Genomic DNA, 15,186 nt, shown 5'->3' with positions numbered 1-15,186 from the left:
CCTAGGTGTTTGATTTCATAGACCTGTGGTCATGCAAGTGATTGGAACACCTGAATTCAATGATTTGGATAGCTGAGTGAATACTTTTGGAAATATAGTGTACCTTCACAGTCTGGTGAAGGTATCTAGTCTCCTTTAGCCTTACACACCTTTTCAACTGACAAGGAACTGGTGCTGTTCCAGCTTGAAAACTTAATTTTGAAACATTCTAGGCATTTTGGCAAATTGGATCCCAGCAACAACCAAAAAAAGAGTAAGACCTGAAGTGTGTATTATCTCACACTAACACTGGTCATCTAAAGAAGACATGAAGTTGGTCTTGTTGCTTTTTGGAAAATTAAACACCAGTGTGGGAAAGCTCTGAACACACTGACAGCAACTGGCCGGGTTGCTGTCAGTGTGGCCGGCCGGGTTGCTGTTGCTACTGACATGGAAAGTTGATGGGATTGGCCATGGTATTTCTATTTCTAGCTGGCCTGGGGTACATCTGAATCTGGGACTTTAGGGGTTTGCATAGTCACCTCTTCTTTCATTAGAGGAGTGTGAAAACACCTTAGTGACAAACTTTGCACAGATGCAAGTCAGAATAGCTGGGTCAGACATTTAACTGGACATAAACATAAGAAAAACACATTTTGAGTGGGGGAGGACCTTAAACACAGAGGTGACAGTGTCAGTAGGGCAGTGCTGGAAGAGAAAAATAAAGTGAAAAAACAGCAAAAAGGCTAGGCTTAGCAACTTGGAATACACATGAAACAAAAATGTCCTTAGAAAGGTTGCCAAACCCCTTGTGTGTCCATTTACCTTGCTTGTTAGATGAAGATGTAGCCCATATATCTGTGTTTTGTTTTTTCTTGTGATGGCTGGTGTCCTGATGGATATGAACCTGCAGGAGCCAACCATACAGAATAGCTGATGCCACTGAGAGATACAAAATAATTCCTAGTGGCATGGTCATGCCATTGAAAAATACCAACCTTGAACTGAGCAGTGTTGGACTGCATGTATGTTCCTTTCTTCGCCTCTTCTGGCTCACCGCAGAACACCAGCTACAACAAAAGTAAACATGAGACTGCCTTCATTCTAACCAGATCAAATTTAATGCATCCCCTCCAACAATCCAACATTTAAAAACTTTACAAGTATCCACTGGGACACTGAGTGCACCCTCTGTTTTTATTGGCTGGGAGAGAAAAATCAGTAATTGGTCTCAAAATCCTCATCAGAGCATCACTAAACACCTTTAAAAGTTTTAATTATTCAGCTTGCTCTGGAGTAAGGTACTTGAATTCTACGTAGGGTTGCAAAATTCTGGGAAATTTTCAAAGTTGGAAACTTTCCATGGGAATTAACACCAATTTGCAGGAATAAACTGGAAATTTGTAAAACTACAGCCTATAAGAGGGAACTTCAATGTAGCTGAAAAAAAACATCTTGCAGCATAATCCTGGTTAAAACAAGCAGATTTAATGCAAATTCAGCTGAATTTCTGCCCTGCACCGTGCATTCCTCAAACCCATGCACAGATCATTTCTAGAGTCCTGCACACTGCAGCAGGATGACTGAGGCCACACGACTCGGCCTACATTTGAGCCCACAGACGACATCCAGTCAAGGAGGTTTTGATGATATGATTAGGGTAAATATATTTGACCTATGGTATTAAAGTTTAACTAGAAAAAATAAGTCAAAAAGTGTTTACACAGTAGCTATTTAAGAGGCAAAAAACAAAATTTCCAAAATTCCCCAGCTTAACTTCCCATCGAAAGTGTCTGGAAAGTTTCCGGAAATTTACCAGAAATGTTCCACCCCTTTGTACCCCTAATTCTAAGCAAATCAAATTATAGATTTTTTAAAGATTTAATGGTAGAATGTTCAGCTCTTGTAAAGTGGATGTTGCCACAATTCATTCGAGTGCACAAAATCCTAAATTGTGTCTACCAAATACGAAATCGAGGTCATGAAATCCTAATTCATGCACACTATTTACTTTTTTGTCTTCTCAATTTGACTTCTCGAGCTCTCAATTTCAGGTTGTGATAAAGGGGATGGGTAGTGGCACAGGAAGCAATCAAGTTATGGGAATATGGTCTTGATTTTGAGCACTTAATGATACCACTAGCATGAGATGAAGGATGATAATTAATTCCAACCATTCAATAAGTAATTTCAATGATGGTTTCTTCTGTTTATGGTAATTAAAGCAAACTATCGCAAGGCCTACCTGTATGATGTCAGCCAGCTTCTGCAATCCACTTGTGTTCATGAATATTGTTGTCTCTGTTGAAAAGCATATATATTCCAAATCCAATTTCCTGATGTAAATTAGTAATGTATATACACAGAGTCCCTGAATAAAATAAGAACACAGCAAGTCCAAAGCATACAGTTCACTATATGTCATATCAGGGCATCAGAAGAGGGATATATGCTGAGTTGGTAAAATATAGCAGAAAATCATATCAACAAAAACATGCAAAATGTGCACAAAAAGCAATACTGACGTCCTGACAAGTAGCTAATGATCTGGTCCAAAGCTTCAAAGATGACTGTCTTGGTGTCGTAGTTCAGGTGAGCCCTCTCAAATAGCTCATAAATGAAGCTGTGTGTGCATGTGTCAGAAGACGGAGAGAGGGAGACACAAAGAGAAAAATGAATTTCAAAATCTTGAACTGAGTTTTATAGGATCATGCCAGTGATTTTGCATGTTTAGCCTTGTATCCACAAAATGTGTATAGTTAGATTGTGCTAATCTTTCCCAAGGCAAGCAGTTGTATTTTAGAACTCCAATATCATTTTTCCTCCCTTTTATCCAGCCACTGGTTATCATCCATTCCACTATGATATGAAAATTAACTTTAAGAGATTTCAAACTTTCTTCACACCAAGTCATCAACATTAGTTTTCCTAAAAGCAACAGCATGGTTGTGTTTTGAAGACTTGAAATTGAGCGCAGTGAAACAGTCTCTCTACTGGCACAACAAATTATCAGTTTGATGGCTTATGAATGGTGAAGATTTTGTTAGCTGCAGAAGCAAAACATTAAAGCTGGGTGTTTTCAAGCAAAAATTCAAATCAAGGTAAAATTGAGAGGTTTTGATTATATGTTGTGTAATCTTTATTTCACTCACAAATTTTGCAAAATGGTTTATTGCAATGTATAAAGATGGGTTAAGTAGTCATAAATGGACCACAACTAACAATAAGAATATTGAAAGGCATTCAACCCTGCTGATTATCTAATAGCACCATCTAGTTTACCTTCCAGGTTTGGTGATCCCTGTGCCATGTGAAACATCGTAGGAATCGATGACAGCTTCCAGATCCAAGAGAATCTCTAGAAAACCAGAAAGTGAGTTGATAAAAAAATGATCCCAGAGAACATGGATGTTACAAATGAAGGCAACATATTAATTATCAGCTCCATCACAAATAAAATCCATGTCATAGAGCACAATGTACCATTCTAATGCAACAATAATTACGAGGTAATACTTTTCTCATTCATTAAAAAAAAAAAAAAAAAAAAACTTACGTTTTATTTTAGCAATGGTGGTGATTTCCATTTTTAAACCTGCAACAAAAAAACATTACAAGCTATAAATATTAATTTTTTTCTTAGATCCCTTAAGAAAGCATTCTTTTTTTCCCCAATCGAATGCAATGAATCAAAGTCCCCCAATTTTCATTGTGCACCTGATATGCTGTACAACATCAAACAATAGAAATGAATTCTAACCAGAGTTGAGGGTTTCTGCATTGAAGTCTTCAGATACAGCATCTTTAGCCTGCTCTACAAGCAGTTTGTCCACAGCATTAATGGCTGAGGCCAGATCATAGGGAGTCAGGTCAAATGATGTTGACTCTTCACACATCTTTTCCTGCAGACAGAAGAAACAACATGGTAGACAACCACATGATTTATTTTCTGCTAACAACATGAGAAAGATATTTCTGCTCACAACTTGACATTTCATATAATTTTGCTTCCCTCCAAACTGTTCTGTAGGACAGTAGTGGTGCTCTCTTCCTCTCATTGTTACTGAGTGCTGGATACTGGCTGGATGCTCCAAATGCTAACGGTTAGCCTCCTGCCATTGAGCTGGACTTCCCGCGAGCTAACATTCTTTTAAAAAATCTGACCAGTATCCAGCACTCAGTACAATAAGAGCAAGAGAGCACCACTACTGCCCTACATAATAGCTAGGGGGGAAACTAAATAATATCACATTTTAAAAAATGGGTAACTATCCCTTTAAAACCAGCCACACTGACATTGAGAAGCTCTTTTTCCCTGAAGAATCCTGCCATCTACAAGATCACTCTGTCATTACTGACAAGGCCAGTCACTCCTGCCCAGACTGATAAGAAATCTCCAATGCCATAAAGGCACTGCCGATTGTGCAGGTTTTGATTCCAATCAAACACTATGGCAGCACAATTCACTGGTAAATTTTCTGATGAATGGTGTGTTAAATGCACATTCTTGGGTTTTTCATAACCTATCATTGAAAATCATTACTACTACAGTGACCGTGACATGATTTGTTTTACTGTTCTATGAACAAAGTGACTTAATTCATCTAATACCTGCCTTCAATTAGCTCATCATGTCTCCAGCATTTTAGTCCTTGCTCATCACCAATATTATTTTCTCAGCTACAAATGTAAGCAAGCTCTCCTAGTCAAGTATAATTGAAAAATTATATATTTTGTTGTTATCTAGCTTGTTATTCATTGTGTTTCCCCTTGCCTCAGCTTTGTAGTTCTTGTTCTGCTGTATGTCTATTAGTGTGTAAGTTCATTAAGAAAACAAAAAGTTTCAAAAAGTGTTCATGTGTTTGGCCAACAAAGCTGATACAGATAGAACACTAAGCTGTAGCTAGTATAGTAGATAATGCTTCAGATATGAATGTTGCTGTAAAGAAGCTACAAATTCAAAAACGTGGATGCTTCAACTTCAACCTGCACAGAAGATCTACAAGATCAGAAGATCTACATACAATCACAGCAGTTTCAAGGGGGGCACCCAGACCAAATGTGAAATATGGTAACAATCTCCCATTCTCTTCCTGAGTTAATGATGTTGAATACTAGTCAGTAAAGTGTCATGGTGAAGTTGACCTTTGACCTTATGTCATCACCTCATCATTTTATCCTATCAGACATTTGTGTGAAACTTTGTCATAATTAGCATATGAGTTATGGGCAAAAACATGTTTTGTAAGGTCAAAGTGTTGACCTTGGCACCAGTATCTAATCAGTTCATCCTTGAGTCCAAGTGGACGTTTGTGCCAAATTTGAAGAAATCTCCACTTGGCGCTCCTGAGATAACACGTTCACAAGCATGGGATGGATGCACTGATGCACACATATGCTGACGAAATTCTCTGGAAGTAGGGTCCAAACATTTGAGTCAAATATAAATAACTCCTTTGTTTCATCATTTATCAATGCAACTTTTTATTAAAAAAAAAATACATTATTAAAATTACATTAAATTAAATTATTTTCTACTAATAAAACCAAAAAAGCATGTTAGTATTCACTGAAAGTCAAAATTTCTCAATATTAGGTTAGGGTAGGGTAGATCCATTGTTTGCCTTAATCACAGCTTTCACTGCCTGGCATCAATTCCACTAATTGTTACAGAATCTCCATCTTATTACAAAACTAGTGTGTTTATGGTCTGATGACTGGAGGTCTGCTTTCCTTGCTCTTTTTCGGACTTCCAATACACCTGGCAGAGCTTTGATGCATGTTTAGGGTCTTACTGGAAAATTCACCTTCGTCCAGAGAAACCAAGACTGATGGAGGTGCCCATCAATTAACTTTAATTAACCTCCACAGTCTGCAAACATATCAAGGAGATGTAGTGTCTATGTAGATGTAGACAGAATGTCTTACCACATTGTGAGCCTCATCAAAGATGACCACTGCCCCTTTCAGCTCGATATTGTGTGCTCTGCGGCTCTGTCAAGTGAAAACAGGACAAGAATACTTGCACAGGCTCTCTGGATTGGTTAAGAGTGTAACAACGGTGACAAAAATATACATTTTACAATAATGCTGATGTTACCATGATCTCCACATTGTCTATTTGTGTACTAAAGTGAACACATAAGCAGCACCAATAATGTGTAGTACTTGTATCAATGCCGAATCAAGTATTAATCCCATTTTCTCAGTGAAAACACTGGTGTTTTTTTCTAGTAATTAATTGTTATTATTATATTTTATTTACTTGTGTAAATAAATTATGTGTTCCGTTGCTTGTTTGAATAAAATAATGTATAGATGACTTTATGGAGTTGCCAACTCATGGAACTCACTCTCACATTCCCTAAACAAATTTCATGCAAATCAAAATACTGCAAACATTTAAAATCTAACTTTTATGACTAGAAAGATGTCACTCAGTAGAATGTGTACCTCCCCGATATATTCTCAATTATGCCATTTCCATGTCACATAATTGATGAAATTAAACTTCTTCATCAATTCTTCCTTTACATGCTTTTAATTCAAGGTAATGGTTTTTGTTTAAACAGCTACGTGTGTGTGGTTGATTTAGTAAGTATTTCTTTTGCTGGAGTTGGCATAATAAACTCTCTCTTACCCCATGACCAACTTTTCGAAAAAAAATTTTGCCGTTACGTGAATCTGTTGGGAAGTTATACGGCTTTATGTGCCTTTCAGTGGTCAGCAACGCCCACCACCTCACCCCCTTCTGACCAATCAACATTAAAAGTTAATCAACTCTTTCTTGGCCTATGGCTAAACTTGCCAGTTTTGTGCAAATCCATTAATAACTGCTCACAAATAAACAAACAGAGCAAAAACATAACCCCGTCCAACTCCACTGGTAAAGGCAAAAGAAAAAAAACAAATTACGTGGGACAGTAACAAGAATCATCTTTGATGTTTAGCACTCATCAGTTCTGAAGAGTTGGTTTAATGCATCTTGTTTATGCTCAGAATCCAGGCTCTGTAGAGCAGTTCTTACTGAGCTCTTGATATTTCTGGACACATTGTAATTTCACCAAAACTGAGAATTTAACAGCGGAATGAAGCCATGGCTCTTATTTACAGCAAACTGAGACTGGAAGTCAACTCACCTTTGGGTCCAGAAGGTAGTTATAAGGCATGAATATGATGTCTGCTTGCTGTTTCAATGAACGGGACAGATAGTAAGGACAGGCCCTAAAGAAAATAGGTTATCAATGAATATGTAAATGTTACACACAAAATTTAAAGACATTTCATCCACTCTGTGGGACAGTTTATTTTGGACATCAAAGCCATACCAAGGACATAAAAAGTCCCAAAAATACGAACAATCAGCCACATGTAATAGACACATGCACCCGTCATGATGGGATGAGCAAACAATACAATAAGTCAATACATCTAAACATTCACTTCACTAAATATCATCTACATCTGTAACCATGGATAGCTGACAATGGGTATTTTGATTTCATGTTATGTAATTTGTATTCTTTTATTTTTCATGCAGTAAAGTGATAATAAAAGTGTAATAACAGTAGAAAACAATTAGAAAAAACATGGTGTTGGAAGATAAGACAGATGGGGTAACAGAATTAAGAAAATCAGCCATAATCAAGAAAGAAGACAGCATTTTCTACACAAATACAAACTCTACTGCCAGAGACATTAACAATATTAGTTATATATAGTTATGTATGAATTCCTTATGCACAGATCATTAGGGAAAAAATACAGACCTCTGTTTGTTACCAAATTTAACCAGGTCTTCCACATCCAGGATGGAATTCACACATTCTTTGTCAGTGCTCTTCTCTGAGGAAAATAAGGATAGGATTATAAAACCGAACTTGAACTTGAAACTTGATCATGAGTGTGACTTCCTGGTTCCTCAGCAAGATATCTTCACAAAACAAACAACTCTCCTTTGTTTGAGTTGTTAAATTAAATTTTTTTAATAACAATTACAAATGATAACAGTTATGGCCACTGTTGTGGGTGGGGCAACAGCACAGGTGGCCACAACAGGTGAATCCACAAATCATGTTGGTTGATCACAAATATAATCACTATAAATAAATGCTCCACATTATACAAATTATCAAAATATACACTACGCTTTAAAAATTGGAATCACAGAAATGTTTATGTTTTGCATCTAGAGATAGCTATGGAATCCCTAAAAAACAATAAATGCAGGGGGAAAGAAAAGAAATTTAAAACTTTTTCATGAGAAGTTTCAATACATTTTTGAATCTGGTGTATTCAGGCATTCATACATTACCTTCAACATTACTGTAGAAGACACACGACCTGGAGGACACCTTTGCCCTGCACATATGAACCTTGAAAATAGAAAATTTGTGATCCCCATGGGAATATTGAGTCATTACAGCAAAGAAAAATAGAAATAAGGATAGTGCACATGGGCACTAGTACTAAACAATTGTAAGTACATATTAGGGCTTAACATTACATCGTCATTGCATTAGAGTTAGCATAAGACAATGATTGGTCTGTTCTGATCAAAACAATATTTTGTGCCGTAACTGCATTTTCTACATCCTGTTGGTATTATTATGCTGTTTTGAAATGGTATGAAATTTTGTCCATAGCATGCAGCCCCGGTACACACCAAATGAAATGTGTTACATGAAAGAAAATATTTACTATATGTGTCAAATACAAACAAATAATAAAATACCAAAAAAAGGACAGTACAGAGTGGTTGAGAATATGAACAGTTTCCATTCATGACGCTGAAAATGTGCTATACAATCAAAATACCAGGGTTTACATATGTTCAAAAAGTGTCAAGGCAATAGGAGTATTGTCGCTTTACTTGATCAAATCTTTAGTTTACAGCTGTAGACAAAATGCACAGAATCTGAAGATTTGGATATGTACACTACCAGCTGTTCACTTTATTAAGAACTGATGCAGGAATGGAAAGGAAATGGAATGGAAAGACAAATCCAACTCAAAAGACGTACAAATCAGCCATGCTGCAGTTCCTGTACCTTGATGTGAACGCTCTCCTGACGCATTACTTCAGGGTTGATGCACAACTGATCTCTTGATCCTAATACACATGTCTTGGGCCTAAATTAACACGCAGAGGGGAAACAGAAAAAAAAAAATACTAAGCATGCATCATCAAGACAAAGGAAATTTTCCACAAGTGGTCATCTTTCTGTCTTAAAGCTTGTTGAGGCCTAGCTTGATACAAGTCAATTTTAATACTATTTGAGGACAAGTAGAAATCCAGACTACTTCATCAGTAGCACTAGCATTAAACAGACGGTTTCCGGTGTCCCATAATGTTTCTTTTAGTAATTATGTATTAGCCAAATTAGATTTCCATATTTTTCTCATGTATCTGCTGGATACTGCAATTGAAATTATGTGCAATCTAAAAAGTTATTGTTTAAGAACAGTTGACTTAGTGTTTTAAATACTTGAAATAAACACTTGAAAGTTCAACAGAATTTACTAAAGGAGTGTATGTTGAATTAAATGGGATTTTTTCTTTTCTTTTCTTTTTAACCATGGTATTGAAACGGGTATTGAGAATCGTCTGCTGAATTTCTGGTATTGTGACAACCCTGCATCATACACATTAACATGCAAAGTCTAGCACAAGCAATGAGGATATTCTAATACTCTTTCAAGACAGCAGTGTTCACCTGTATGAAGTACTCTTTAGCTCAGTGATAACTTGAGCGAGCTGAGAGTGTGTCCTGGAGGCATATATGATCTTGGGAACATCTGTGTAGAAGGCTGGCAGACAAAGAGAACAAAATACTTCAACATTATAAAGCCATAATGTGAACTTCCTGAGATTCACCACTGTAAGGGATAACAGGGATTCTAAACTATGCAGCAAAAGCAAAGGTGGGGGACTTGCACTATTTCTGAACATCAGATGGTGTAACCCAGGGCATGTGAGAGCTAAGAAGATGAGAGCACACAAAAGGTATGTAGGGCTCATTATAATGTTTTGTCTGTGTGATTAAAACACACATACACACGCATCCGCCCACCCAGAATGCTATGGATCCACGGAGTTTTCAAACCAATATACTGTCAGATCACACCATATTCTGACTGAGGTCAATATTCCGGTTAAGGTAATTTTTCGAATGTTTTTATGCGCTGCGGCAACTGGAATATTCCGTTTACATGTTACTTGGCATATTCCTGTGTTTCAGTGTATTCCACTCTCTTATGTAATGCGACACTCAGCCGCGGGGGGCAGCAATACGAGTATAGGTATCTGGTCTGCCGGAAATACAGAAGAAGAAGAAGCTGTCACTAATTCTTTGTTTTCTCCCATTAATATACTCCATGATATTTAAGTCTTTCATCAGCTGAAGGCAGACTGTCTTCTCCTCCTCACTCCAAAAATGCTGGCTCTGGCTGCTTTTCGCCATGCTGTTCACCATGTCGTTCACCATGTCGTTCTCCCCGCTTGCAGTAACCATAGCAACAAAGACTCCCCAGGATTCCTTGCAAATCGAGCTGAACTGAATATTCCGGTATGAGGCATTTTCCAATTACGGTGTTTACATGGCACAATATTTCTGCTGCAACAGGCATATGCCAGGGGTCTGATTCGGAATTCTCTCCAACTGGAATATGACCTTAATCGGGTTCGGTGCGCATTTACATGACTGGTGCGTGACCAGAATATTGCGGATATTACAAATAATACAGGAATATGGTGTGCATGTAAACGCACTCAGTGTATATGTAGCCTAAGGAGAGCAGGACTTAGGATCAGTTAACTGTGGATGAAAGCTGGGAGTAGGAACTGGTGGAAGAGGATGGTTGTACTTTGTTTTTCAAAACGATTTACAACTGCCCACTGACCACTTTTGCAGCCAAGCAGGAGATTGAAGCACATCGATACTAGAATCAGTACTGAAGTGATGTCTGAAATGTTGTCTCTATGTCTGAAAATGATACCAAATAATCTGTAAATAGGGCCTAGGTTCCAAAAAAGAAAACTTGTCCTTTAACTTAGTTTCTTGTGACTGAAGTTTAAGCCTACTTGGGTCAGAATAATCCAGTTCTGATATATGCTCCAACCCAGAACTTGGTGGAGTAGTAAGGAACTCTGTGCATGTTAACATAGCCATTAAAGCACAATGAAACAGCTGCCAAATGTGACATGAACATACTTGGTGTGTCACCATCTGTGGCAGCTGTCCCCCAAGAGGACAGGGGTGTGTTGGGGAACATTTCTGCCCCGCCCAGTCTCTCTGCTATCTTGCGAGCAGAAATGGTGTCTTTGAAGTTCTCTCGCCAGGCTAGGGTGGCACATAGCAGACACAGGGTTTTCCCAGTGCCTGTAGGACTCTCCAGAACTCCATTCACCTTCTGAAAAAAAAAGCAACCAGAGAAACACATTAATTCTGCCTTTCAAAAGGGAATGCAGCATTTCATCACCTGTTCATCACTGGCTACAGAGGCCAGCCCAAATGGGTTTGAATCTCTCATATGGAATGAATGTACCAAAGGTAGCATTGCTCCCTACTAATTGAACTTTCTCTCCAAAAGCAGTTAGCACCTAGATTCATTCATCCCATGCTGATCCTCCAACCTGTCGTAACCAGTCCCCTCCAATCCAGATCCTGCCTGATTCTAGAACAAGGTTCTCTGGACAGATGAAACGAAGATGTAACCGGTACCAGAATGATGAAAAGAGCAAAGTGTGGAGAATGAAAGGAACAGCTCATGACCCAAAGCAGAGCACATCATCTGTCCAGCATGGTGGAGGCAGTGTTATGGCATGAGCATGTATGGCTGCCAGTGGAACTGGGTCACTAGTGTTTATTGATGATGTGACTGCTGATGGAAGTCACAGGATAAATTAGTGCTGGGCGGTATGACCAAAAATGTATATCACGGTATTTTTCAAAATTATAACGGTTTCACGGTATATGACAGTGTTTTCTTTTTTCATGCACGACTGGGTGTTAACCACATTTTCTAACTATTTAGAGAAGAATTACTGCAGTAAATTAACTTAGAATGACCTATTTTACTGTTATGAGAAATGAATACTGGACATTAATGTCCAGACAACCGGACGTTAATGTCCAAGTTGGCCACCCTAGTATTAATACAGGTTTACATGGCAACACAAAATGATGCAAAGAGGTGGCACTCATGATTCTAATGAAGTGAAGGAATCAGAATGCATGACAGTTTCAGTCAAAATACAGAACCTTTTTATTATGCAAATTTAAGGCCACTTGCATTAATATGCAGACTGATTTGACTGATTTAACAATATGTTAAAATATTATTATTTTAAAAACGTGAATTACTTATCAAATAGACCTAACAATCCAGCTACCAATGAATGAGCAGTAGTATGCCTGTGATAACATAGATTGAAAAATAAGCCGAAGTGATACCGCTTCTCTGAATAAACAAGCTAAGCCAGTGTGCTGCTGTTAGCCAGTGAAAATAGACCGGAGTGGCAACTCTTCACTTTGTTACACAATCTATGTCAGTGCACTGCTGTAGCCTGGAAAGTTTCTTTGCCTTTGCCAGATGGATTTTTGAAGCCGAAGACCTTCCAAACAGCTGACACAGATCCTCTTTTTGGTAAAAGTTTTTCAGCTTCATTTTCTGAGTCCCCACTGCTTAGTGAGTGTAACTGCAAAAACAGTTCCAACGATGTCCCGCAGCGCTACCTTCCGCTTGCTGTTCCCAACATTCGCCACACATCTCCGCATCTCATCCTCACACTCCGCACCGCAAGGCTGCAAACACACACACACACACACACACACACACACACACACACACACACACACACGTATTGGGGTATCTGAAAAATTCATATCATAAAATTTTTTTTTTTTAAAAATAACACCGGTATTCGGTATGAACCGGTATAGAGTGGTGAAGTCCCGCCCCTTCCGGTGGACCCCCATGGGACCTTTCGGAGCGAAAAAAAATGAATGGTGTTCAATGGACAGAAAATAATTATTTTCTGGTCCCCCCGTCGTTATGCCATGGATTACACAAATGTTGTTTATAGGTTTAAATAACAAATTTTCATGTCAAGAGTTTGACCATTTATTGCGCCATTGTTCAGTTAAATGCTGTTGAGAAAACACATTTAGAAAGACTACATACTGTGTCGCGTATGTGACGTCACGTCATCGCCGTTTTTTCCCTCCATCCAGATTCAAGTCAAGATGCCGGTGTGTTTTGTTCCTGATTGTCCGCGTCTCCAAGGGCCGACGGAGCGCCGGGCCGGGCGGGAGGGTGAGCGGACCCCGCCGCCGGGCGGAAAAACTCAGAACCTCAAAACTCAGCGCGGAGCAGAGAAATCGCCATGTCTGTTGTAGGCTTCCAGCGAAGAGTTGTAGTTCACAAAGCGGGCTCACACAAAACCTAACATTATTAATATTCTTCGCGCTAAATTGTAGTCTTCTTTGCGTGAAAAATTATCTTTAAATATCACAAACAACATATGTGAAATCCATGGCACAATTCAAACGGGACCAGAAAATAATTTTTATCTACCCATTGGATCGTATTCATAATTTTTTGCTTTTGAGGACCCATGTACCGGAAGTGGGTGGGCGGGACTTCACCACTCTATACCGCCCAGCACTAGGATAAATTATGATGTTTATAGGGCTATACTGTCTGCTCAGATTCTGCTAAATGACTTGCAAAATAGTTTGGATGTAATGTAAAATGTGGATAAACTGTAGCAAACAGGTCAAATATTCAAAATCAGTGGTATGGCCCTTTAATGTTAGTCCACCTTTTTTTTCCTCATGTCAATATGGCAAAAATGCCATAAAAAAGGTATGGGCAATGGCAATATTCTTTCAGGTATCCCAGCTCCTCTAGCTACAGCGCTATGAACTTTTGCCTGTAAACAAGCATCAGATTTCATTTTCTGTATACTGAAGGGAGACAGACAGACATAATAAATGGACATACATGCGGTACTTTTTGTTATGTAAATTACATGTCTGTTCTTTTCTTCTTGCTCACTTCTTTGTAAATACAATTAAGAGACCAATGCGGTCTTTCCAAGACAAACTAACTGTCATAATCATACTACTGTGAAATGTTCCAGACCCAGCACACAGAGAGGAGCATGGACCAACACACGCGCTTCCCAAAGCTTACACAAGCAGCTGCAGCTCCACGGAAACTAGCTGGCTGCGCTATGTATTTGCAGTACTTACTTTCTGAAGACATTCAAGCACTTTCGTCATGAAATCCTTCTGGCATTCATACGGAGTGAAGGGAAACTTGACGGTCACTCCGTTCAGAGTCAGTGAAGTCATTGTGTCTCGCAATTATCTAGGTTAAACTAAGTAGCACAAAGTTGAGTGAACGACGCTACAGTGTCACTCGTCATCTGTAGCTGTGTACGAGGTGGCTGTCATGATGCTAACTGTGGGTAGCATGCAGCTCTTTGAGGCCGGCACAAGCTTCAGTCTTGGCGCCAGCTTTGAGCTCTCAGTGCTGCGCACATGCGCACTAAGCCGCATGCACGAGCACAGGACATGCCTCTGCCAGTCCTGTGTCAGGCTCCACGGTAATGTCTACTGCTGCTACTTCTGCAAGTCACTGCTGCTGCTGCTAAGGTTCTTGTTCTTGTTCTTGTTCTTGTTCTTTTTTTCTTTTTCTTCTTCTTCTTCTTCTTCTTCTTCTTCTTCTTCTTCTTCTTCTTCTTCTTCTTCTTCTTTCATTTATTGGTGGATTTCAAACCAGCTGACGCCACCCACTGTATCGGAGTGGATATACTCACGTTACAGTGTTGACTCAAATTTTTTATTTATTTTTAAGTAAGCTATTATTTATTTCAAATCATGAGCATACAGAGAAGACAACAGCATCGCTTACAAGCAGATCAAGCAATAAGACAAGAAAACAAAAACTGCGCAATGCAGGAAAATACAGCAAAAACAAAACAAAAGAGAAGAATATATATCACACGAGTGTATGACGTTAAATTAATTCAAAAACTTTTAAAATATTTCATACAGTCATTGCTGCAATTTTGTTTTGAGAGGACGCAGCCGGTGACTGTCGTTCCAATACCTTTGTGAATACAAAGAATTTCCTTTTTTCTTTTTTTGCTTGTAAATTTACATTTATGAGTATGGAATCTGGCAGGACGTTTCTATG

General features: G+C 38.7%; 1 protein-coding gene across 2 annotated transcripts in view; it reads right to left on the bottom strand.

Annotated features, from left to right (window-relative positions):
• The window catches only part of rtel1 (regulator of telomere elongation helicase 1), a 38,001-nt gene extending 23,269 nt beyond the window's left edge, over positions 1 to 14,732 (bottom strand). Inside the window, exons 1-15 of one of the 2 annotated variants that reach the window (XM_030056525.1) lie at positions 14,238 to 14,732; positions 11,193 to 11,391; positions 9,696 to 9,789; positions 9,030 to 9,111; positions 8,294 to 8,354; positions 7,749 to 7,824; positions 7,119 to 7,203; positions 5,908 to 5,973; positions 3,740 to 3,881; positions 3,536 to 3,574; positions 3,262 to 3,337; positions 2,505 to 2,602; positions 2,225 to 2,280; positions 978 to 1,049; positions 805 to 886 (exon numbers count right to left, since the gene is read on the bottom strand). In XM_030056525.1, coding sequence (XP_029912385.1) covers positions 805 to 886; positions 978 to 1,049; positions 2,225 to 2,280; positions 2,505 to 2,602; positions 3,262 to 3,337; positions 3,536 to 3,574; positions 3,740 to 3,881; positions 5,908 to 5,973; positions 7,119 to 7,203; positions 7,749 to 7,824; positions 8,294 to 8,354; positions 9,030 to 9,111; positions 9,696 to 9,789; positions 11,193 to 11,391; positions 14,238 to 14,339 — 1,330 coding nt within the window. In that variant the 5' untranslated portion in view covers positions 14,340 to 14,732. The remainder of the gene's footprint in view (positions 1 to 804; positions 887 to 977; positions 1,050 to 2,224; positions 2,281 to 2,504; positions 2,603 to 3,261; positions 3,338 to 3,535; positions 3,575 to 3,739; positions 3,882 to 5,907; positions 5,974 to 7,118; positions 7,204 to 7,748; positions 7,825 to 8,293; positions 8,355 to 9,029; positions 9,112 to 9,695; positions 9,790 to 11,192; positions 11,392 to 14,237) is intronic. The other variant, XM_030056527.1, reaches the window with a different exon arrangement.
• Positions 14,733 to 15,186: the final 454 nt, after the last annotated feature.

This window comes from Myripristis murdjan, chromosome 7 (assembly GCF_902150065.1).
Source record: "Myripristis murdjan chromosome 7, fMyrMur1.1, whole genome shotgun sequence".
In the NCBI taxonomy this organism is placed as follows: Eukaryota; Metazoa; Chordata; class Actinopteri; order Holocentriformes; family Holocentridae; genus Myripristis; species Myripristis murdjan.
The sequence above is the reverse complement of the archived record's forward strand: the minus strand, read 5'-3'. Positions and strand labels throughout refer to the sequence as shown.